General features: G+C 33.3%; 1 protein-coding gene across 1 annotated transcript in view; it reads right to left on the bottom strand.

The window, feature by feature from the left end:
- The window catches only part of fhod3a (formin homology 2 domain containing 3a), a 102626-nt gene that overhangs the window by 65678 nt on the left and 9326 nt on the right, over positions 1–27622 (bottom strand). The window contains exons 2-3 of the mRNA XM_073822514.1: positions 23903–24015; positions 10554–10618 (exon numbers count right to left, since the gene is read on the bottom strand). Coding sequence (XP_073678615.1) covers positions 10554–10618; positions 23903–24015 — 178 coding nt within the window. The remainder of the gene's footprint in view (positions 1–10553; positions 10619–23902; positions 24016–27622) is intronic.

Below are 27622 nucleotides of genomic sequence, written 5' to 3'. Positions count from 1 at the left end.
ACGTGTATTTAAAATGATACATAAAAAATGTAAACATAAATATAACATAAAAGTAATATAAAAAATATATAAAATATTTATATAAATACTATAATATATAATAAAACATAAAAATAATTTAAAATATTAAAATGCAAACTATAAATTAAAAACAGAAGTATTTGTCATGTATAAAAATGTTTTGTAGTGTAAACTACAAATTTTAATAAAAAAAATCACAAATAAAAACAAAAAGTATAAATATATAAAAATATTAACAAATAAAACTATCTAAAAAATGTATGTAAAAATCTAAAACAATAAAGGAAATTTAAATTTAACATTTATTTGTGTATTAATTTTGTTGTAATGTATATTATCTTTAAAATGATATGTAAAAAATGCAAATATAAATATAACAATATAAAAATAATACACAAAACTATACATACAATATTTATAGAAATAATATAAAATATATAAAAACATAAAAAAATTAAATGCAAACTATAAATTAAAAACAAAAGTATTTATGTATAAAAATGTTTAAATGATTATTATTTTTAATTAAAACCATATATATATATATATATAATATAAATTATTAATATATAAAATAAAAGCTAAAAATATTAACAAATCAAACAATCTAAAAAAATGTAAAAATGTAAAATGTAATGTAAAAATCTTAAACAATAAACAAAGTAAAATTAAATATAACATTTATTTGTGTATTATTTTTGTTGTGACGTATATTTCAAATGATACATAAAAAATGTAAACATAAATATAACATAAAAGTAATATAAAAAATATATAAAATATTTATATAAATACTATAATATATAATAAAACATACAAATAATTTAAAATATTAAAATGCAAACTATAAATTAAAAACAAAAGTATTTGTCATGTATAAAAATGTTTTGTGTAAACTACAAATTTTAATTAAAATCATATATATATATATATATATATATATATATATACACACACACAAATATATATATATATATAAAGTATTTATATATAACATAAAAGCTACAAATAATAACAAATCAAACAATCTAAAAAAATGCGTAAAAAATATACCAACAATATAAAAATATACAAAACCATACATAAAATATTTATATAAATAATATAACATTTATAAAAACATTAAAATAATAAAAAAATGAAAATGCAAACTATAAATTAAAAACAAAAGTATTTGTCATGTATAAAAATGTTTTGTAAAATTAAATAACATTTGTGTATTCATTTTGTTGTAACGTATATTACATTTAAAATGATACGTAAAAAAAGTACAATAAAAACTAAAATACAAAACTATACATAAAATATGTATATAAATAATATAAAATATCTAAAAACATAAACATATTTTAAAAATGAAAATGTAAATTATAAATCAAAATAAATTACATGTATAAAAAAATTTCTAGTGTAAACTACAATTTTTTATTTAAAAAATCATATATAAAAAATGTAATATATAAAATAAAAGCAAAAAATATTAACATAAATCTAAAAAAATGCAAAAATGTAAAATGTAATGTAAAAATCTAAAACAACAAACAAAGTAAATTATTTACATTACATTTATTAGTGTATTAAATATGCTGTAACTTATATATACATTTTGTACAATATATATTTATACATAATATATAAATGTTAAAAATAAAATAAAATCCTCTTCTCTTTTAAACTGTGACTATTGTAATTGTTACTTTTTTATGTTTTGTATGAAATTGATTAAAACTAATGTTCTAATGTAATTTAAATGCAATTTTACACTTTTACATTATACAATTAAATATAATTAAATGTGTTTGAGCAAAAATGTCTTAATTAATCATTAATAATTATTACAAATATATTATTAAAATATTATAAACTATACAATTACATATAAAAAAGTCTCTAAAAATAAAACTCTTTCTCAACAGTAGATGACATAATGATGCAGATGTTTTCAGCAGCTGTCATTCTGGCAGGAACTGAAGTGTGTTTATGTCATTTTGCTGTCATACTAGCAGGAGTGTGTGTGTTTTCTGAGGTTATGAGTTTAACATCAGTGTGTTTCTGCTTACAGACAGTAAAGTCATCATCCTGTGTTTACAACACGACACACTCGTTCTTCCTGTCAATGCTGCTGAACTGAGCATCTGTGAATCTCTCAGAACTTAAGATAATGCTTTTTAAAGGAGACTTTTCTGCTCATCAAGGCTGTGTTTATTTGACTAAAAATACAGAAAAAAATCTGCAATATTGTGAAATGTTAATGCAATTTAATATAGTGGTTTTCTGTTTTAATATACTTTAAAATGTAATTTATTTCTGTGATGCAAAGCTGAATTTTCAGCATCATTACTCCAGTCTTCAATGTGTCACATGATCCTTCAGAAATCATTCTAATATACGGATTTATTTTATAAAACGTTAAAAAGAACAGCATTTATTTAAAATAGAAAACTTTCGTAACAAACACATTGTTTAAAGTTTGAGGTCAGTACATATCTTCTTTCTTTCTCTCTTAGAAAAAAAAGTATAGTTTTATTCAGCAATTGTGTGTTAAATTGATAAAAAGTGATAGTAAAGACTTGAATAAATGCTGTTCTTTTTAACTTGTTATTCATCAAAGAATCCGGAATTTCCAACATTGATAATATTTTCTGATAAGATTTTCTGTATTTTTGTATAAAATCTTACTGATCCAAAACCTTTGAGATATATATTAAATATATAATAAATGCACAATAAAATTTTAAATATACTTTTTTTGTATTAAAAATAAATTAATTAATAAATGAACATTTCATGTAATTAATAATGTTTATTTAATATTTACTGCTGGAAATTTTGAATTTAATTTTATATATATATATATATATATATATATATATATATATACACACACACACACACACACACACACACACACACACAAATTTAATATATATATTAAAATATATAATAAATGCACAATAAAATATTAAATAAACTTTTTTTATAAATGAACATTAAATTTAATTAATAATGTTTATTTAATATTTATTGCTGGAAAATTAGAATTTAATATATATATATATTTAATATATAAAATATATAATATTTAAACATTTAAATATATAATAAATGCACAATAAAATATTGCATATACTTTTTTGTATTAAAAATAAATAAATTAATAAATAAAATGAAAATACATTTAATAAATTAACATTTAATTTAATTAACAATGTTTATTTAATATTTATTGCTGGAAAGTTAGAATTTACTTATATATATATTAAATATATATTTAATATATATTATAATATTATATAACATGTAATTAAATATATAATAAGTGTAATTAAGAAATCACATAAAAATAAAAAGTATTAATATATAAAATATAATCTAAAACAATGTTTATTTATTTAATATTTATTTTTGGAAAATGTAGGTTAAAATTCTGTCTAAAATAATGTAACATAATAAAACAATAATCTTATATAATATTTAGTTTTGAAATTAAAATTAAAATTCTAAATATTTTAATTTGTAGACTCTCTTTGGTGTATTATTTGTTGGCCGATCCAGCAGGTAATTGAATCTGCCTCTTTTCCTCATCTCTCTGACCTCTGCCGTCTCTCTTTCACGTGTTTCTGCCTTGTCAACACTTTCTAAAGATATCCACACTCACGGCATCCAAAACATCAAGCGAGGGCTAAAATTACCCCGTTATATCAGTTACAGAGCCACTTCAGCTCTGATATCAGAGCACTGATTCACTCCAGCAGAGCCGGACATCATGACCCACATCACATCATACATCGCACTACAGCGTTAAAAACTAGAAAACTTAGTAAATATACTCAATAATCATCTCATCAAGCTGCTATCTTATTGGGTTCATGGCTGACTCGAATCAAAAGATCAAACGATTCATCTGAACGAACGAATCAGTGCAGCAACTGATTCAATTAAGAGTCACTTAGTAACAGATTCTGACTCCTGATTCGAGTTGGATGAAGAGTTACGGTTGTTTACCGTCAATGTTACGTAATCAACTTCAGTCAAAACACTTCTCTCAAATAACAGTCACGCTGGATTCAGGCAGTTCAAATTAGATTTATATACACTGTAAAAAAAAAAAAGAAGTTGATTCAACTTAAAAAAGTAAGTGTTCATGCTGACTTAAAATTTTAAGTTAAGTCAACATGAAATGTTAAGTTGTACTACATGAAAATGTGGACATTTGAGTAAACTTTTATCTAAACTATTTATTTAAAATATTTGTGTATTTTAATATATAATGCTAAAATGTATGTTTATATAAGATACATTGCTTATATATTATGCTTATATTTACATCTACGCTGTAAAAAAAGAAAAAAGTTGATTCAACTTAAAAAAGTAAGTGTTCGTGCTGCCTTCTAATTTTAAGTTTAGTCAACGTGAAATGTTAAGTTGTACGTGGACATTTGAGTTGAGTAAACTTTTATCTAAACAATTTATTTAAAATATTTGTGTATTTTAATATATAATGCTAAAATGTATGTTTATATAAGATATTTTGCTTATATATTAAGCTTATATTTACATCTACACTGTAAAAAAAGAAAAAAAGTTGATTCAACTCAAAAAAGTAAGTGTTTGTGCTGCCTTCTAATTTTAAGTTTAGTCAACATGAAATGTTAAGTTGTACTACATGAAAATGTGGACATTTGAGTAAACTTTTATCTAAACTATTTATCTAAAGTATTTTTATATTTTAATATATAATGCTAAAATGTATGTTTATATAAGATATTTTGCTAATATATTATGCTTATATTTACATCTCACTGTAAAAAAAGAAAAAAGTTGATTCAACTTAAAAAAGTAAGTGTTCGTGCTGCCTTCTAATTTTAAGTTTAGTCAACGTGAAATGTTAAGTTGTATGTGGACATTTGAGTTGAGTAAACTTTTATCTAAACTATTTATCTGAAATATTTGTATATTTTAATATATAATACTAAAATTTATGTTTATATAAGATATTTTGCTTATATATTATGCTTCTGAAATGTTAAGTTGTACTACATGAAATATACATTATGCTTATATTTACATCTAGAATTAGAAGGCAGTACGAACACTTACTTTTTTAAGTTGAATCAACTTTTTTCTTCTTTAACAGTGTAGATGTAAATATAAGCATAATATATAAGCAAAATATCTTATATAAACATACATTTTAGTATTATATATTAAAATACACAAATATTTTAGATAAATAGTTTAGGTAAAAGTTTACTCAACTCAAATGTCCACGTTTTCATGTAGTACAACTTAACATTTCATGTTGACTAAACTTAAAATTAGAAGGCAGCAGGAACACTTACTATTTTAAGTTGAATCAACTTTTTTTTTTTTACAGTGCATTTGAGGTTAAAAAGTATATAAATTGTCAATTTGTTTTGAAAATAACGGATCGTTTCACCAGATAAGACCCTTCCTCCTCGGCTGGGATCGTTTAGAGCCTATTGAAGCTGCATTTAAACTGCATTTCGGAAGTTCAAACTTCGGGGCTCCATCCATAGCCATTATAAAGAGAGAAATCCTGAAATGTTTTCCTCAAAAAAATGCAATTTCTTTCCGACTGAGGAAAGAAAGACATGAACATCTTGGATGACAAGGGGGTGAGAACATTATCTGTGCATTGTTGTTATGAAAGTGAACTAATCCTTTAAGGTCACATGATGCAGTGATTTTAACAACACAACACACAGTCACTCCAGCGGGATGATGGGAGTCGAGAGGAAGCAGGTGGTGGGAGACTTAAAACTCTTCATCTGTCCACTTAAAGCCCCACACACACACACACACACACACACACACACACACACACACACACACACACACACATTTATATAGACACACACACACACATAAGGTGTCAAATGTTCCCCTGCGCTGACACAGGAAATGCGACCACATACAAAGGCATGCTGGGAAGTCAAGTGTGAATTTTAATGAAGCTGATGAGAGACGGCCATCAAAGCCCCGCCCTTGACCTTTGACCCTCTCTGATCGCTAACAGCAACAGCCAATGAGACACTTGACCCGCCATCCAGGAATAGACACACTATCAGCCAAACAGACGCTTCATAATGATTATAACCGTGACGCACTCGGACTTATACTCGGACTCGGATGCATTTTGACTCGGACTTGACTTGAGTCCAGGGATAGCTGACGGAAATTTTACTGACTCGATGCATTATTACGAAAGTGACATTTAGTATTCGCCTGCTGGTTTCTTTGCATACACAAACACTCAAAGCGTGCTCACCCAAAGCGCCTCTTAGTCAGCGTGCAAATTCTTTTATTTTCTTTTGCATATTATTGCTACACACTTACAAGAAAAGTAATGTCAAAATGCACCGTCTTGGAGAGTATTCATGCAAATGCAGTTGGTTTTGTTTCGAGTGAATTTGAACAGTTGGGAGAAATACAGATGTGTCAAAATATATGATCTGTGCATCCACTCTTAAAGCGACAGCGGCGTAAACCTGCTGCAGCAGACTGCGTCATATTACATTTACCTATTTTATCTCACAATTTAGATTTCGTTTATATGTTGTATTTCAGACTTTAAAACTCAATTTAACTCAACAGTTGTGAGTTTGTCAGTTCTGAGGTGAAATACAAACTCCAAATAATTTTTTTTTTTTTAATTCTAAACTTTTTTTTTTTTACTCTTTTATTCCATGGCTTTCATAGACTGCTACTTAAAACATTTTCATCCAAGAATATTTTTTTAAAAGCCATCGACCCTGTCTAAGCTCTAACCATTCGTCATATAAAGCCCAAAACACAGCCACAGAGATAAGAGGTGCATTCTCCGCTCCTCAGATCTCATTCACTAAGCTTTCTAACCACCCCAATGAATTTACACATTTACTATATAACAGCAAATAAAGCCCTATAATTTTTCACATTCTAAAAGCTGTTTCACTCTGAAATATGTCACAATACATAAGCTATAACTTCTGTTACATGACTAAAGTTTGCTGAGCAGGATATAATTATGAGATGGTGTGAAATCAAAAATCCAAATGGCAATATGCAACAGAGGTTTGCTTTTGTTACATTTTAAATTGTCATTGCCTTATTATAGTTGTAAAGGTTAAAACCAGGTTACTGACAAACAGTAGTGTTTACACTACTAGCTACTCGAACCACAGTCTGACAAGACGTAGATGTAGATGTAGATGTGTGTTTGTCCAGATCTTTGCACTTCCTTCAGGCAAAAACAATAAATATTGCACAAAATAATTTCTGCTCATCAAGGCTGCATGTATTTTATAAAAAATACAGTAAAATGGTCAAAATGCATTACAGTTTTGTCAAAAATATCATGCAGCACAAAATTGATAATAATCAGAATATTTTCATGAGCAGCAAATCAGTATATTATAATGAATTCTGATGATCATGTGACATTGAAGACTGCAGAAATGCTGCTGAAAATACAGCTTTGATCACAGGAATGAATTATAGCTTAACATAGACAGATTTTTAAAATTCTAATAATATTTCACTATTTTTACTGTATTTATTGATCTAATAAATGCAGCCTTAATACGCTGTGGCGAGGCGTCTGCCCGCCCCCCTAATTTTCATCACCACCCCGTCCCGTATTCGCCGCCCTTCTCCAGGCTCCCGACGGGAGTGGGTGTGTAGGGGAGAGGAGGGGCGTGTAATCGGCTCGGGCTGGCGGCGTGTGATGGGGACACCTGATGTAAATGAAGCCTCATCACCGCCGCTGTTTAAATCCCGAGCGCGCCTCTCCTCGGGAGACCGGTCTCTTTCCCCCGTGCATGCACGCTGGTGTCCTCGCGGGTCCAGGAGGGGGTGAAGAGGGAATCCCGCGCCACAAGAGTTTGGAGAGCCGCCGGACCCGCGGTCCGGTTGAGGCCGCCAGAAGCCGCCGCCCCAGCGCCGGACAGCTCGAGAGGGATGAGCCTGCCGGAGATGCCGCCGCCCTAGCACCCCGGCGCTAGCATGGAAAGCGCCCGCGGCCGCCGGACTCCGCCCCTCTCCTGGACCCTTCCCCTCTGAACACTACCGTTCCGTCACGCTGCCCCAGCACCCGAGGACACCAGATTCCCCTTTTATTTTGGACACTATTTTACTTTATGGACTCACTTTCCCTTATTTTCTGTTTAATAAAAGCCTCTCCGAGGCCTGACGCCACACCCACTGTGTCTGTCGTTTGCCCCTCCCGCCACAGTGGTGGAGAATGCGGGCAAGGCGGGGCTTAGACAGCGCAGTGGGCAACACCTGATGACGTCATCCCCTCTCGCTCGCCAAAGCTCGTGAAGACCCGGACGGGGACGGAGAACGACGGAGACGGCCTCCCAACCGCAAAAGGGGTAAGTGAGGTTTCTTTTAGTCACTTATCCTGCGGTTGGTTGAGGCTGTCGACTAATACCGGTTTTTCTGTCCCTGTTCCGGTGCGCGGCGAGAGGGAGTTGCCTTGGAGAGGAATCCCCGCCCACTCCGACCGCTGGAGCCTGGATGAGGAAGGTAGCACTCCTGCGTGGGCGGCGACCTTAGGACGGGGATGTCGCTTGGGGGGGGGGAATGTGGCGAGGCGTCTGCCCGCCCCCCTAATTTTCATCACCACCCCGTCCCGTATTCGCCGCCCTTCTCCAGGCTCCCGACGGGAGTGGGTGTGTAGGGGAGAGGAGGGGCGTGTAATCGGCTCGGGCTGGCGGCGTGTGATGGGGACACCTGATGTAAATGAAGCCTCATCACCGCCGCTGTTTAAATCCCGAGCGCGCCTCTCCTCGGGAGACCGGTCTCTTTCCCCCGTGCATGCACGCTGGTGTCCTCGCGGGTCCAGGAGGGGGTGAAGAGGGAATCCCGCGCCACAAGAGTTTGGAGAGCCGCCGGACCCGCGGTCCGGTTGAGGCCGCCAGAAGCCGCCGCCCCAGCGCCGGACAGCTCGAGAGGGATGAGCCTGCCGGAGATGCCGCCGCCCTAGCACCCCGGCGCTAGCATGGAAAGCGCCCGCGGCCGCCGGACTCCGCCCCTCTCCTGGACCCTTCCCCTCTGAACACTACCTTCCCGTCACGCTGCCCCAGCACCCGAGGACACCAGATTCCCCTTTTATTTTGGACACTATTTTACTTTATGGACTCACTTTCCCTTATTTTCTGTTTAATAAAAGCCTCTCCGAGGCCTGACGCCACACCCACTGTGTCTGTCGTTTGCCCCTCCCGCCACAACGCAGAAGAGACTTCTTTCAAAAACATCTGAAAGTATTTGACATTTGTTATTTATTGTTTCTACTGTTATTTTTGTTCTATAATTTTGCATATTAAAATTAATAAACAAATAATTATTTAAAAAAATGGTCAAAAATGTTTGCAGTTTCCACAAAAATAACTTTTCAACATTGATAATAATCAGAAATATTTCTTGAGCAGCAAATCAGTATATTATAATGATTTCTGATGATTATGTGACACTGAAGACTGCAGTAATGATGCTGAAAATACAGCTTTGATCACAGAAATAAATTACAGTTTAACACAGACTCACATAGAAAATGGGTTTTTGAAATTATAATAATTTTTCACTATTTTTACTGTATTTATTGATCAAATATGTGACCCTGGACCACAAAACCATTCTTAAGTCGCTGGGGTATATTTGTAGCAATAGCCAAAAATACATTGTACGGGTCAAAATTATAGATTTTTCTTTTATGCCAAAAATCATTAGGAAATTAAGTAAAGATCATGTTCCATGAAGATTTTTTGTAAAAATCCTACTATAAATATATCAAAATGTAATTTTTTATTAGTAATATGCATTGTTAAGAACTTAATTTGGACAACTTTAAAGGTGATTTTCTCAGTATTTTAAATTTTTTGCATCCTCAGATTCCAGATTTTCAAATAGATGTATCTCGGCCAAATATTGTCCTGTCCTAACAAACCATACATCAATAGAAAGCTTATTTATTGAGCTTTCATATAATGAATACATCTCAGTTTTGAAAAAATGTAACCTTATGACTGGTTTTGTGGTCCAGGGTCACATATATGCAGCTTTAATAAGCAGAAGAGACTTCTTTCAAAAACATTTGAAAGTATTTGACACTTGTTATTTATTGTTTCTACTGTTATTTTTGTTCTATGATTTTTCTCCCCCTATGCATATTAAAATTAAATAAATAAAAAATCATAAAAGAAAATGGTCAAAAATGATTACAATTTCCACAAAAATAACTGTTTTCAACATTGATAATAATCAGCAATGTTTCTTGAGCAGCAAATCAGTGTATGATGCTGTAAATTCAGCTTTGATCTCTGGAATAAATTACAGTTTAACACAGACTTACATAGAAAACATCTTTTTAAAATTCTAATAATATTTCACTATTTTTACTGTATTTATTGATCAAATATATGCAGCCTTAATAAGCAGAAGAGACATGTGAAAAATCTGAATTATTTCAAACGTCTCTACTGCTGTATATCTGATGACAGGCGTGTTGGTGTGTGTTTGAGACTCACCGATACACGCGTGAACTCGGACGCTCAGCTGTGTGCGTAAAACCACACTGTGCTTCTTTCCCCTCCTACAGACACAGAGAAAACAGTATTAATGATTAGAACACCAATAAATCAGAAATCCCCTATAGAAATACTGACCAGAAACATACAGATACAATATCAAAACACACACACACACACACTTCAGCGGTCATTCAGCTCTTCTGATATCAGTATATGAGCTCTTGGCTCTTCTGGGAATCGTAGCTCAATATTAACATGCCATCGATAAGACACAACAGATGCCCTCATTTTATTTCTCCATATATTTATACAACAGTTCATTCTGGTTCTCAAATCTGATTGGTTGAGAACCGTGAGATATTCTACTGGTATCGCTACAGGAACGCCCTTTCACAATGTTGTATCACTCCGCATGTTCTAGCCGGTGTTGTGCCGAATTCGGACCCCCGCCAGATTACTACCCCCCTAGTATTGGTAGGTTTAGGGTTAGGTGTGGGGGAGGGGTTAGGATTAGGCAATCAGGTAGGGCTGGGCGATATGGCCTAAAAATAAAATCCCCGATTTTTTTCACAAAAAATCCGATTTACGATTTAAATCGATTTCCCCCCCCTACTACTTTTAGCATGTAAAGAAACCCCAGCTTTTCCACAATATATATGGGCACCATATATTTTGCAGTATACATTGCAACTGCATCAGTGCACCAGACCCCATTCTTATCATACCAGACACAGTAAATGTTTGTAAGACAAATAAATATGAGACGGTAGGAAAATATATATTTCCATGCTTTTCTCTTGCACTTATATCGTATACAAAAATATACAATTTTGAACACAGAAATATTAAATGATTTAAATAACTGAAACGATCTGCCAGCAGGTGGTGCTAAGACACTGATTTAATTACTGAATCATATTCATTTGATTCGTTTGAACGGATGGTTCATTCAAGAATAAAGCAAGTGACTCTTTATGAATGGGGAATTGAATCATGTCACTAGATTCGTTTAAAAACGCATGTTCATTCATAAACGAAACACAGCTGTGTTTGAGTGGAGATGCCCTGCGGCTCAGCTGTGACTTGTTTCAGACTACTTTTGACGACGAAATAGAGCAAAATCAGGCAAGTCAGACAATGTAAGTCACTTAATAATAACGTCTTGTTTATTTAACTGTTATAATAAATCAATATCTCGTTTACAAACTCCCTTAAAATTGATTAAAAGCTGTCACTCATCTTAGTTCGCAATATCACAAAGCTCTATTATAATAAACGAAGCTACTGCCCATTCAGTCTCTTATTTACACTCTCTCTACACTTGAGATACATTAGTCAACGTGCAAAACACATAAAAACCTTTGAAGCTCCACTCAGCGCAAATACAAATATGCTGGTTGCACTCGAGCCTTGATATGCAAATAATTCGCTATTGTCTTCAATCATCTCTCTACTCTGTTTATGTGATAAGTGAAATTGTATGTAATATAACAGGCTAACTTGCTAGCAAGCAGCTAATCATGCCCACTTAGTGACTCGCGTTATTTTACCAGAACGCGTTATTTGTTTTCCGTTCTGAATACAGCGGTTAGTTAGGCGCGCCATCATGTGGTCGCCTCTTAATTATTCTGCCATTGGTGCAATTACAATGTATCTAATATTTTTATTTAAAAAATCGCGATACCTCGATTTAATAAAAAATTAAATCGTCTTAAAACGTAAATTCGAATTAATCGAAAAAATCGAAAGAATCGCCCAGCCCTACAATCAGGTAGCGATTTCAACGAGAGGGGGTAATAATTTGGCAGGGGTCGAAAATGGGCACAACACCGGGACCGTTTTTTTATGAGTTTCATGGCGGACGCCCAAATCCCGCATCATTTTATAAATATACTCTTTTTGTGTCACGGAATGTAGTTTTAAGAGGTTTTCATGCGAGAATGTACTTGTTTATAGTTCAAATATGCAGTTTGTTAATAAAGATAACATCTGTTTGAAAATTTGCTTCTTCGTTTTCGGAGGTGTGAGACCCATATCATCAGGGGGCGTTCTGCACTCATCAATCCGCTCGAGAGCGCTCTCACCACGGCCAGATCTTCTGGAATTTACCGCTGGCTCTGATGTCTCTGTAGTGGTTACACATGACATGTAATTCATTATGGATAAATCTAACGGGCAGTCTTTGATCTCATTAATCTAGTATTTGTTCCAGAGAAGAAGATAGTTCATCTAGCATGTAAGTTTATGTAAATTCAATGCTGAATGCTGCCTTTACTCTTGACTGAATTGCCTAGCAACTTTTTTGATGCCTTATTTTGTTGTTATTGTTTATTAAATATTATTACTCAATACATAAAAATGTATATAAACTATATTTTAAATAATGTATTTAATAATAGTATTTAGTAATGAGAAACGATGGTGATTTTAGTTAACGTTACATTGTTCCGCCTTTAGACGGCGACAAGAGACCGTTTTATGAGTGAGCAGTTATTAGTGACTTTGGGACTTTTAAACTGAAGTTAAGCGGAAGTTATTTTTAGCTTCAACAACAGTTTGCCACAGCGAATAAATGCACTGAGCAGCAAAATCACCCTTAATAGATGAACGGATATTAACGCTTTCTTCAGTAAACATTCAAACTAATGTCATATCATCATGAATATGAACAATGAATGCTCTATCAGATGCAGGTACGTTAATGACTCGCTCAGTCCATCTCTCTCCCATGAAACTCATACATGATGCAGTGAGGTTTTAATACAGTAATACAATAGGCTTTCAATGAAGCAACTCAACATTCCTTGGTTACTAGTTCTAAAGTGACGTTTTGGAATTAGTAACGAAGCTTATGCTCAGCTGATCAACCGTCAAACTTTGATTTGAATTCGTGGCAGAAGGAATAGTTCGCACAAAAGATGGCTTTTAAAAACACTCCGTTGTTATTTTGTTTATGTATTTATACACTTGTGCTGTCCAACTTTTGTATAAACGCAATATCACACGACTTGAGATATAGCTGTATATCGGCACTCTATGATTACCTGCGGAAAATCACAACCGTGCCGATATACAGCCATATCTCAAGTCTACGAGTGTGATATTGCTCATATATACTGTATATATATATATATATATATATATATATATATATATATACACAGTGTTGGGGGTAACACATTACAAGTAATGCAAGTTACTTGTAAGTTATTTACTTTTTCCAAGTAACTAGAAAAGTAACACAATACTTTTTAATTGGCAAGAAAATTTCTGAGTTACTTTTTCAAACAAATAACGCCAGTTACTTCCCCCTCATTTATTGATTAAAAGCTCTCCTGTCCCCATGTTGAGAGAAATTGTGAGTAAGATGTTACTTTAGTTCTAGAATAAATGTGAACATTCATTAATTCATCTCACTCACTAAAAAACAGATAGTGTTCTTCAAAATGAATAAAAACACTGAAATTCAACGCAAACCTGCAATAATTAAATATGTTAAATAATACAAATATCCTTTATGGATTTAATTCCATTTTATTAACCGATGTCTTTGCTGCCGACCTTCGATGATCCAATTCATCCATACTAATAAGCAAAAAAAAAAATACTCAAGATAATCTAACATTTGTTTTTCTTTTTTATTGCTGAAGAGTTGACATTTGTTCTTCTGCGGTCTACTGTACAGACGTCAATTTACTTTTCTCTAAGTCTGAGGCTTTTAGAGTGAAAAGGCTTTTACATTTGCAAAAAATATAACTTTCTGTATTAAAATCAAACAAGCAAGCCCTGCCCAGATTTAAAAAGTAACGCAAAAGTAATGTAACGCATTACTTTCCATAAAAAGCAACTAAGTAACGTAATTTGTTACTTTTTATATATATAAACACCCACAAAAAGATTATTTAAAGCCATTATTGTGTTAAATGAGAAAGTATCAAGTAGACATTACAAATAGTAGCTTTAGAGAGAAATATTTAATTTAAATCTGCCGGCAGGTGGCAAAACAAAACAAAATGTTAAAATAAAACACAAAAGTCATTTATTTATTTTTTTACTGAACTGTTGTATAAAATCACATTTAAACTCATACTGGGACATTTTTACCCCAATATCTTGAATTGTAGAAGCATAACTGAATTTATGAAATTTAGTTTTGATTACAATATGAAAAAAAAAAATCCAAATTAATGTTTTAAATTTTTTGTGAAAAAATGTTATAATAAAAAATGACATTTGTTTACACCTTGGTCATTTTTATTACATTTTATTAGTAATGCTAATACTAAAAAAACTAACTGGAATTTATTAAGTCTCTTATACTCTTATACTACCAGAGATACTGTTACTTTAGAAATCTGATACCGTTGTATCAGAAATACAGTAAAACAAACAAACAAACAAACAAACAAATAAAAAATGTAGCAGCAGTTGCAGTAAAATGATTTAAAAAAACCTAATCAAAATAAAACATTTAGCAATAATTTATTAGATCATAAAAACATACAATTAAAATAACTGAAAAAAAAAAAAAAATACTAAAAACTGCCTCAGAAAAATGTAAAACTAAATAAATACTTTATAAATGAAAACAATCAATATAAAACACTTGTAAAATGTATAAAATAATGCACAAATGTATAAATTATTTTTTCAAAATGGAATCAAACTATTAATAATGAAAAATTAATTAAACATTACAAAACCTAAAACACAAATAAATAAAAAAGTGAAACATTTGCTAAAACAAAATGTAAATTTTTTTTTATTTTAAAATAAAATCAAAACAAAACAATAACCATAAAAAGTTAAAATTATGTGCTGCCAAATATTTTCGTGGAAACTGTCATACATTTGTATTTTTTCAGGATTCACAGATGAATTTAAAGTTAAAAAAAGCAGCATTTATTTGAAACAGAAATCTTTTAAAACATTATAAATGTCTTTACTCTCACTTTTGATCAAGTTAATGTGTCTGTGATGAATTTATGTTAAAACTGCCTGTTTGACTGATTTGAGATCAGCTGCATTAGTATCTTGGACACAAAGCTGATCAAAGACACACACAAACACACAGCGGTACGGAGAGACACCAGCGCTGACCTCTGACCCCTCAATGCAAACACTAATAAATACAGCTCTCTCCATCCCAGTGTGAGACGAACATTCAACCGCTTCACTTCAGAGTCTGTGTGTCAGAAACATGTCCAGATAAGCAGTAAGACATAGACATAGACACACACACACACACACACACACACCAACAGGAAGGCCTGATTGATGGCAGAGATGTTCACATGTCAATCAGCTGTCAGACGCACGTCAGAACACACACACAGAACAAACACAGATCTGCACACACACCTACACTGCTGTCAATCACAGCTGGAGACGAACACAAACACACCAGAGCAACTCCAGCCCTCAGATACTGACTGGATCCTCTGATTAAATATCAAAATAAAATGTAAATACATCATTTTAAAATAACACCATCAAAATAAAACAACTACTAAAATAAAAATGTAAAATACATGACAACCAATAAATTACTAAAAATAAGTTATCATGAAAATATAAAATAAAAACAACCAAAAATTCTAAAAACGATTCGGTAACACTTTACAATAAGGTTCATTAGTTAAACATTAGTTAATGTACTAACTAACATGAACTAACCATGAGCAATTAGGGCTGTCAAAATTAACGCGTTAATAAGCGCGTTAACGCAAATTCATTTTAACGGCACTAATTTTATTAACGCGCGATTAACGCAGCGCGCATTTTCTGTTTGACCCACTACCTAGCCCATAGTTAAAGATATGGATGCACAGTTCTGCCAACCTAGCGAAAAGTGTCTAGCAACAATACATAAACACATAATTGGACAAACCTAATATAGTTTCTGAGGCTCTTCTGTTTTACTGAACGAGCGCGAGGTCTCCCAATGAATGCGCGCGCACCTCCCTCTCTTTATATCTGCGTCTGCTCTGTTCAGCGAGCGGCAGTGGAGCAGCGCTTTCAGTTAAAACAGATGTTATGTTCATTCCAGTGCTTGAAGTGGGCCGGTACGCAGGTACTTCTGTATTTTATCCTTTTGCGTACACCGGCACTTCTGCCATATTTAATGAATGCAAGCGGAGTCGGGCTACGTTAGGATTGTTGCTGTGGGGTTGATGCGTAAAGCCACATACGAGTATGCACGCGAAAACGGCGTATTATATGCACGTCAAACACATGCATAATTGCATATCATATGCACGCCAAAGTTAATTTCAGCTTGTTAATAGTACGCCAAATAGAAACAGAAAGTCGTGCTAGTGCGCATTTGCATTTGCATGAGACCAGGCTCTCCAATCAGTACATTATAACCAAAACAATACATTAAAACATAAAAGAAGCAGGTTTTTGGGATCAAATAACTTTAAATGGCTAAACTCCTAAAAAGTCAAAGGATCCTGAAGGCATTCAAACAGGAAGTTAAAAACAACGATAATAATGCAGGGAATAGTGACTTATGTCCAGATGCCGGTAAATGATTCTTTTCAGTGATTGAATCATGATCATAATTCAGGATTTTTTTCAGTTATTATTTCATATTACTTTGGTTGTCTGATAACAGAAATATTAAATCAAAACAATGGAAACAGTTTTGTTGAGAACTTGGCTGCATCAAATGACAGTATGTGGGCACCTAGAGGCAAACAAATGTAATAATAAATGTAGATTTTGCATGTTCAGAAGAAGTGAGCTGCCCTGTCCTGCAAATAATGTAAACAGGCTTGTGTAAGTAAATTGCTCAGTCCAAAGAACGAGAAGTAATGGGAACCTGGTGTTTCTATGTTCTTTTTTTTTTCATGTGTCTAATAGACATGAACAAGTTATTTGAAAAACATCTATGACATTTGAAACAAGTTAGTCTAGTCAAGTATGGTTTTACTGATAATAAACACATATTTGCTTAAAACAACCATATTTGTCCATGCCAATGTTGATTAGAGTATTAAAAACGTTAAAAGGTGTTTAATTTAAGGTACATTTAGAACAGATAAAAATGTGCGATTAATCGCGAGTTAACTCAAGACAACCATGCGATTAATCGCGATTAAAAAAAAAATAATCGATTGACAGCCCTAGACATTTGTTACTGACACTACTGCGCAGAATCTGGCTCCAAATGACGTAATTTCCCCCAAGAAGGCAGCGGCCATATTGAGATGTATTGGCTTCACTTTTATAAATGGACTGAAGCAGAGATGCGTCGTCCATCTTTTTTTACAGTCTATGATCTGAGCCAATTTTGGTGAAAATCAGACAAACCGTCTAGAACGAGTTCGAAAAAGTAGGTTTTACAAATAATTAAAAATAGAAAGAAAAAAAACTAAACCTTACGATTTTTGAGTTTTGGACTTCTTTCGACTCGCCATGAGTCAAGGATTCAAAATTGGAGTCAAAATTTATTAGCATTAAGAAAGTGAAACTTTGGACAAGTGGTGGCGCTAGAGAGTTTGAGTTAGAGACTCCAAACTTGCTATGGTTAAAGTAGAGACTGTCCTCTATCAGTGTGGCAAATTATACAACTTTCCCGCAAGCGGTTCTGTGAGCTGCCATAGACTTCCAGAGCGGAAGAAAAAGAACGCTAACAAAGACACTGTAAGAGTCTTAGAGAGAGTGGATATCACAGATAGACAACAGTCAGTCCAGCAGTCCTCATACACTGATCATCACACACAGCATCTGACTCATTCTGACTCATTTAACTCAGTGACAGATGGAAAATAGCTAATGGATCACGGGACACCCAAAAACAACACACAGAACCGTCAACATGGGATCTGATGCTCCTCCAGAACACAAACAGAAGCTCATGAACACATTTACATATCAACACCTGATCAACTACAGTGGCAGACCGGCCAATCAGAGACCATTTACATGTGAAAACATAAAACATTTATTGTAATTATGAAATCATAGAAAATGTAAACAAATATAAAAATAATTAATTTTAAAAATAAAATATACTTTAAATATAAAATATTAAAGATAAACATTAAAATAAAAAAGACATAAAAATAAAAAATGGAAAGCTTAAATAAAAAAAATAAATAAAAACTGTAAATAAAAACAATTATTAAAATGTATTATAAAAATGACAAAAAACAAAACTAAAGGACATAATCTTAAGACAAACAATCAACACTTACTTTAATGAAATCATACAATTATACAATTTATAATTTACAATCAAAATATAACATTCATTTAAAAAATAATTACATTTAAAAACTAAATACACTTTATAAGCTTAAATCATAAAAACTGTAAATACAGTAAACTGTAATAAAACTGTAAACTAAAAAACAATTATTAAACATGTATCATACAAATATAAAATAAAAGCAAAATAATAAAATGTAAAAATTACTATATATTAAAATAAGTATTATACCATAAAAAAGCAAAACTAGAATACACAATTTTAAGATAAACAATCAACGCTTACTTTAATTAAATCATACAATTATAAAATTTATAATTTGCATTTAAAATAAAACACTTCCTAAAAATGCTAAAATAGTAAATATTTTAGCTCAAAGGATTTTTGTATTGTTTTATTTTCAAACAGACACAATAAAATAATTACAAAAAATATTAAATAATACACATTTTAAATTAAAAAATATAAGCAATAAAAATAAAACACTAAAAATTATTAAAGGAAAAAAAAAAAAGACTTAATTCCTTTTAAAAATAAAATTAAGTGAAAATTTATATAAATATGAACACCTAATTAACCACACTGGTAGATCAGCCAATCAGAGGCCATTTACATGTAAAAATACAAAATAATTACTAAAATTATGAAATCATAAAAAAAATATAAACAAATATTAAAATAACATTCATTTAAAAATACTTACATTCAAAAAACAATACACTTTAAATATTAAATATTTATGATAAATTCAAAAATAAAAAATGTATATTAAAAATAAATTTTAAAATATAAGCAATAAATAATAAAAAATTCAAAACTGTAAATAAAATGTTTGTTTTTTTTAAATGTAATAAATGTATTAAAAATAAATACTGTATTTGTTTACCTGCATGTAAATGATTGATAAATTATTTAAAACTAACTTAAAATCTCAGGGGAACAAATATAATATTTATTTTTATGGTTTTATGTTTTTTTTTTTTATTGCACGTTTTAGTAATTAAAAAAAATATAAAAAATAATAAAATTAAGTCAGAATTAATATAAATAATCAACACCTAATCAACCACACTGGTAGATCAGCCAATCAGAGGCCATTTACATGTGAAAATATTAAATAATTACTAAAATTATGAAATCATAAAAAATATTAAAAAAATATAAAAATAAAATTTATTTACAAAAAATACACTTTAAATATAAATTATTAACAATAAATAAAAAATAAGCTTAAATAATAAAAAATTAAAAACTGTAAATAGAAAAACAATTTGATATAAGACATCATTTTAATATAAACAATCAACACTTATTTTAATTAAACCATACAATTATAAAATCTATAATTTACAATTGAAATAAACACTTACTAAAAATGAAAACATAAAAATGCTAAATTAAAACAGAGTAAAAAAAAAGCATTAAAATAAATATTGTATTTGTTTACCTGCATGTGAATGCACTCATAAACTTATTTTGAAACAATCACAATAAAATAATTTAAAAAATATTAAATAATACATATTTTAAATTAAAATAAATAATTTGAATTAAAAGCAATAAAAATAAAACACTAAAAATTATTAAATCATAAAAATGATTTAATTCATTTTGAAAATAATTAATATAAATATCAACATCTAATCAACTACGCTCATAGATAAGCATATCAGAGATGGTTTGTATTCGGGAAAATGATAACTATGATCATGAAACACAACATTATGACTGTTTTCAGTGCTTGACTGTCATTGTAAGACTTCAAAAACAAGACCTAACATTTCCTGTCAAAACAGGAATCTTTCAGAGCACATTTTCTCCCAGATCTGATGAGAAAGGGATGCGTTTACTGACCCAACAGCAGATATGAGTCCAGATGCCTCATTCTTTCCATGAACTCACCTTTCTACGAATCACGGAGAAGAGAAAGACCAAAAACAAGACACACGGGACTGAAAAACCTTCTGGAATCTTCCAGAGATCCACAACATGCAGTTCATAGCAAATCCCAAACAGAGAAATGATCCTCGTCTCTCGTCTGTAAACTGAGACTCATCAGCTGCTGAGATTTTCAGTTCATATTACAATCATATTCACGCTTCTCTGATGACAGTAAATCCTGTTTTAGGAACCCAATTCAAGTGCTCCGTATTAATACAATTTTAGTAATTAAAATTGTAGTAATAGTAGTAGTTTTATTTGATTAATAACTCTTAATTCCAAAGACAGAAATACATGTAAATATATGTAATATTATTTTTATATTTTACATTTCTTCTTCACTTTAGGTAATGTTTTAGTAATTTTTTGCATGTTTTATCATTTAATTCGGGTATTTTTTTTATGTCTATATAATCTTTTTTTAAGTTTTAGTCATTAAATTACACTAAATGAAAATAAAAAATTTTTTTTTTAATTATATTTTATTTCAGTTATGGAACACAATTTTTAAATTTTTAAATAATTATTAGAATTAATTAATTAATTAAATAAGTAAATAATTATTAATTAAATAATAAAAACTAATTATAGTAAGTTTTTTATTTTTATTTTTGATTTAACTAAATGAAAACAATAAATGGGTCAGGGACGTTATAATGTCCACGTCAAAAGAAATTTACAAAAGTGATTTTATGTCCATAGAAAGCACATTAAATGTAAGTAAAGCGTCTACTTTTAAGGTTTCAAAGGTTTTTGGAGAATAAAAGTGTCAAAATTTGGTTGAAATAATGTTAGATTGTCATTCAGTGCAACACAATATTTATGTAAAATTCAAACAACATGCTTATTCTGACTTGTACATATTAAAATATATAAAAGAATAAGGGAGCATATCATTTCACTGACAAATGGGCAAAACCTAGGACAGTGGCAAATTTTACAAATGTAGAATTACAACTAATTAGTATTTGGGGTGAAAGTAATTAATCTTTTAATATGTCATAAATTGATTTTTGTTGTAAATATGCCAAGATTGTTACACTGAATGACATTTTAGTGGGTGTCTTCTGTAAATTAGGGAAAAATGCATGATATTTATTTTTTGCTCAGAAAAACAAAAACAAAAATGCAATTAAATTAAACAGAAAACTTTTTAATATTTTTCAGAAAAAACAACAATTTAAAGCAGTATTACAAATTTTGTTTTGCTTAAACCCTTTTTCATCTTTGTAACAGATTTTGATAACTATAATAACCCGGACTACAAGCTACAAAACTAATATTTATGTTTAGAGTTCTTCAATTTCAAATGATATAACCCTCAAGCTTTTATCATTTCATGCAGCTCTTCTCCAATCAAGAAATCTACTTAAAATCAAAAGCTAGTAACCTGCTAATCATGTTAAAATCATGCTAGTAACTTGTTAATCATTCTAGAATCATGCTAGTAACTTCATAATCATGCTAGCAACATGCTAATCATGTTAGAAACATGCGAATCTTGCTATAAACATCCTAACAGCATGTTAATAACTTGCTAATCATGCTAGCAACATGCTAAACATGTTAGCAGCATGGTAGTAACACCCTAGCAACTATCCTGGGTACCCTAGCAACCGCATAGCAACACCCTAGCAACCGCCCTGGGTACCCTAGCAACCACATAGCAAACACCCTAGCAACCATCCCGGATACCTCCCTGGGTACCCTAGCAACCACATAACAACACCCTGGGTACCATTTCAACTGCATAGCAACACCCTAGCAACCATCCCAGATACCTCCCTGGGTACCCTAGCAACCACATAACAACACCCTGGGTATCATTTCAACTGCATAGCAACACCCTAGCAACCATCCCAGATACCTCCCTGGGTACCCTAGCAACCGCATAACAACACCCTGGGTACCATTTCAACTGCATAGCAACACCCTAGCAACCATCCCAGATACCTCCCTGGGTACCCTAGCAACCACATAACAACACCCTGGGTATCATTTCAACTGCATAGCAACACCCTAGCAACCATCCCAGATACCTCCCTGGGTACCCTAGCAACCACATAACAACACCCTGGGTACCATTTCAACTGCATAGCAACACCCTAGCAACCATCCCAGATACCTCCCTGGGTACCCTAGCAACCACATAACAACACCCTGGGTACCATTTCAACTGCATAGCAACACCCTAGCAACCATCCCAGATACCTCCCTGGGTACCCTAGCAACCACATAACAACACCCTGGGTACCATTTCAACTGCATAGCAACACCCTAGCAACCATCCCAGATACCTCCCTGGGTACCCTAGCAACCACATAACAACACCCTGGGTACCATTTCAACTGCATAGCAACACCCTAGCAACCATCCCAGATACCTCCCTGGGTACCCTAGCAACCACCCTGGGTGCCCTAGCAACCGCATAGCAACACCCTAGCAACCACCCTGAGTACCTCCCTAGGTACCCTAGCAACCGCATAGCAACACCCTAGCAACCACCCCGGGTACCTCCCTGGGCTTTCTCAAGCCAACCTATAGTTTGTCTTGACAAATGTATTTATCTAGTTGGAGTTAATTTTCAAATAATGTAACCCTAAATCTTTTATAATTTCATGCAGCTCTTCTCCTCTTCATGCAGCTCTTTATCCGTTTCACTCAGATGTGAGCAGTGTTGCCAAGTCTGTTGAAGCTACCCCAAATAACATGATATTAAGCCCCTTGAAAGCTGTGTGCATTTTATTCCCCGAAGGTGATTTTTACAGGGAGACCCCCCTCAGAGCAGAAACTGGGTGGGTTTTGTTGTGAAAACTTGGCAACGCTGGATGTGAGTCCTAATAAAGCAGCATAATCTGCAGCTACTTCAGCTACTCCCATTACCACACAGACTTTATTATTTTGACTTTTTCAAAACACAAACACATGAGCTGTGTGATATGATTACAGTGCTATCTGTGCAGGCACAGTGAGTCTGTACTGCAGTAAAGGAGAGCCGCTCAACAGAGATGATAAAACACTAAGTGCACTTATAATACCGCATACACCTCCCTCGCTCTCTCTCTCTCCCTCGCTCTCTCAGGAAATCTGTTAAGGTGATTTGTGTGAGAGCCTCTGTCTCACACGCACAGAATAACACTAACACAAGTGTAGTAGAGTATAGTGCACTATGTAGTGTGAGTCTCACCCTGCGGAGTCGTCCTGTTGAAATCCCTCCAGTTCATCTCTCTGCTCATCCAACGTCGACTCCAGATCCAGATAGACGCCGGTGTGAGAGAGCTGCAGAGCACAGTCATCGAGCTGGAAAACAAAAAACATTATAAACAGTTACATTATTATACTATTATACATGGTATGAGATGACAGGATGTTTAACTGATTCTCTATTGAACTGTCAGAAACTGAACTGCAGTGCTCAGACTATTTCAAATATAGTGAAATATTAAGCTACAAACTCCATCATAATGCAATATGTTTCCATCTAACATGTATTTTGAACTGCAGCTTGTCATATTAATGGAGTGCTTCACTAATTAGCATTAAGCCGGTTACCTCACCTCAATATGGTCGTATAGATTTGTGTTGGATGTTATCTTTGGAATGGAAATATGCATATTTTATTTGTAAACATCATTCTTTTTTTGATTATTTCAGTTAATGTCAAAAACCAAGCAAGTTAAAACTGGTGTAAGCCAGCAGTAGTACTTAAAGTGGCATGTAAACAAGACTGAAGATGCAAAAAGCGGAGGAACAGACAAACCGAATCAATTGAGTGAGTCATTTACACTGGAACCGCTCCGATTGATTCAAAAACATGACTACGATCAATCAGTTCAAGTGATTCACTAGCAAAAACCAGAAAGAGCCATTCATTTTCGAATTCGACGTTGCTTGTAATGATTTTAAAAAAGCAGGAAGTGATGGGTGAAGTGGAGCTTTTTCGAAACTCTAAACTTTGGTTTAGATCAGAACTTTGGAGAAGGTTCGCGAATCATTTGTTTGGATCTTTGCGTGTCGCGAATCATTAGATTCATGTCGGAACTTTGGAGAAGGTTCGCGAATAATTTGATTTAGATCGGGACTTTGGAGAAGGTTTGCGAATCATTTGATTTAAATCGGGACTTCGGAGTGAGTTCACGAATCATTTGATCGGATCTTTGCGTGTCGCGAATCATTTGATTCAGTTCGGGACTTCGGAGTGAGTTCGCAAATCATTTGATTTAGATCAGGACTTCGGAGTGAGTTCACGAATCATTTGATTCAGATCGGGACTTCAGAGTGAGTTTGCGAATCATTTGATTCAGATCGAGACTTCGGAGTGAGTTCTCGAAATAATTTAATTCAGATCGGGACTTCGGAGTGAGTTAGCGAATCATTTGATTCAGATCGGGACTTCGGAGTGAGTTTGCGAATCATTTAATTCAGATCGGGACTTCGGAGTGAGTTCGCGAATCATTTGATTCAGATCGGGACTTCGGAGTGAGTTCGCGAATCTTTTGATTCAGATTGGGACTTCGGAGTGAGTTCGCAAATCATTTGATTCAGATCGGGACTTCGGAGTGAGTTCGCGAATCATTTCATTCAGATCGGGGCTTCGGAGTGAGTTCGCGAATCATTTCATTCAGATCGGGACTTCGGAGTGAGTTTGCGAATCATTTAATTCAGATCGGGACTTCGGAGTGAGTTCGCGAATCATTTGATTCAGATCGGGACTTCGGAGTGAGTTCGCGAATCTTTTGATTCAGATTGGGACTTCGGAGTGAGTTCGCAAATCATTTGATTCAGATCGGGACTTCGGAGTGAGTTCGCGAATCATTTCATTCAGATCGGGGCTTCGGAGTGAGTTCGCGAATCATTTCATTCAGATCGGGACTTCGGAGTGAGTTCGCAAATCATTTGATTCAGATCGGGACTTCGAAGTGAGTTCTCGAATCATTTGATTCAGATCGGGACTTCGTAGTGAGTTCGCGAATCATTTAATTCAGATCGGGACTTCGGAGTGAGTTCTCGAATCATTTGATTCAGATCGGTACTTCGGAGTGAGTTCGCAAATCATTTGATTCAGATCGGGACTTCGGAGTGAGTTCGCAAATCATTTGATTCAGATCGGGACTTCGGAGTGAGTTCTCGAATCATTTGATTCAGATCGGGACTTCGGAATGAGTTCGCAAATCATTTGATTCAGATCGGGACTTCGGAGTGAGTTCGCAAATCATTTGATTCAGATCGGGACTTCGGAGTGAGTTGGCGAATCATTTGATTCAGATCGGGACTTCGTAGTGAGTTCGCGAATCATTTAATTCAGATCGGGACTTCGGAGTGAGTTCTCAAATCATTTGATTCAGATCGGGACTTCGGAGTGAGTTCGCAAATCATTTGATTCAGATCGGGACTTCGGAATGAGTTCGCAAATCATTTGATTCAGATCGAGACTTCGGAGTGAGTTCTCGAAATAATTTAATTCAGATCGGGACTTCAGAGTGATTTCGCAAATCATTTGATTCAGATCGGGACTTCGGAGAGAGTTCGCGAATCATTTGATTCAGATCGGGACTTCGGAGTGAGTTCTCGAATCATTTGATTCAGATCGGGACTTCGGAATGAGTTCTCGAATCATTTGATTCAGATCGGGACTTCGGAATGAGTTCGCAAATCATTTGATTCAGATCGAGACTTCGGAATGAGTTCGCAAATCATTTGATTCAGATCGGGACTTCGGAATGAGTTCGCAAATCATTTGATTCAGATCGGGACTTCGGAGTGAGTTCGCAAATCATTTGATTCAGATCGGGACTTCGGAATGAGTTCGCAAATCATTTGATTCAGATCGAGACTTCGGAGTGAGTTCTCGAAATAATTTAATTCAGATCGGGACTTCAGAGTGATTTCGCAAATCATTTGATTCAGATCGGGACTTCGTAGTGAGTTCGCGAATCATTTAATTCAGATCGGGACTTCGGAGTGAGTTCTCGAATCATTTGATTCAGATCGGGACTTCGGAATGAGTTCGCAAATCATTTGATTCAGATCGGGACTTCGGAGAGAGTTCGCGAATCAGTTAATTCAGATCGGGACTTCAGAGTGAGTTCGCGAATCATTTGATTCAGATCAGGACTTCGGTGTGAGTTCTCGAAATAATTTAATTCAGATCGGGACTTCGGAGTGAGTTCACGAATCATTTGATCGGATCTTCACGTATCGCGAATAATTTGATTCAGATCGGGACTTCGTTTAGAGCGGGTTCGCAAATCATTTGTATAAGATCGGGACTTTGGAGCAGGTTTGTGAATCATTTGATTCAGATCAGGACTTCATTCAGAGTGCATTCGCAAATCATTTGAATCAGATCGGGACTTCAGAGAAGGTTTGTGAATCATTTGTTTGATTTATTTTCTTATGGAACAGTACAAACCATCAAACCATTTAAGCAGTACAGTTATAAAATCAAAGAAAAAAGAAAGTATACACAAATACAAATCCCCTAAGAAAATTAACCATGGTTTTACTATGATTTTTTTTTTTTGTATAACCACAGTTTTACTACAAAAACCATGTTTAAACTATGGTTATTGTAACAATAACTTAATTTGTGTAGCTTTAATGGGTTAAAACTAGTAACCATTTTTTTTTTGGAAAGTAAACCCATTTTGGCAAGGAATGTGTTGCCAGATTAACAATAACAACAAAAAAAAGTAATACATTCACACCTTAAGAGGACACATAGGATGAATATAGAGTTGAATACAGTTTTGACTGAATTACCGCTATACTTTGTATAGTTTCCATATACTTGTCTAGATCAATTTGAATAAAGAAAAGATAGATTTAGAGCCAGCTTTTTGTTTACGTATGTGAAATTTAGCCATCAGAAAACACAAATTAAGTCATATTTTCCTGTCTTTTCCTT

The sequence above is a fragment of the Garra rufa genome, chromosome 17 (assembly GCF_049309525.1).
Source record: "Garra rufa chromosome 17, GarRuf1.0, whole genome shotgun sequence".
In the NCBI taxonomy this organism is placed as follows: Eukaryota; Metazoa; Chordata; class Actinopteri; order Cypriniformes; family Cyprinidae; genus Garra; species Garra rufa.
The sequence above is the reverse complement of the archived record's forward strand: the minus strand, read 5'-3'. Positions and strand labels throughout refer to the sequence as shown.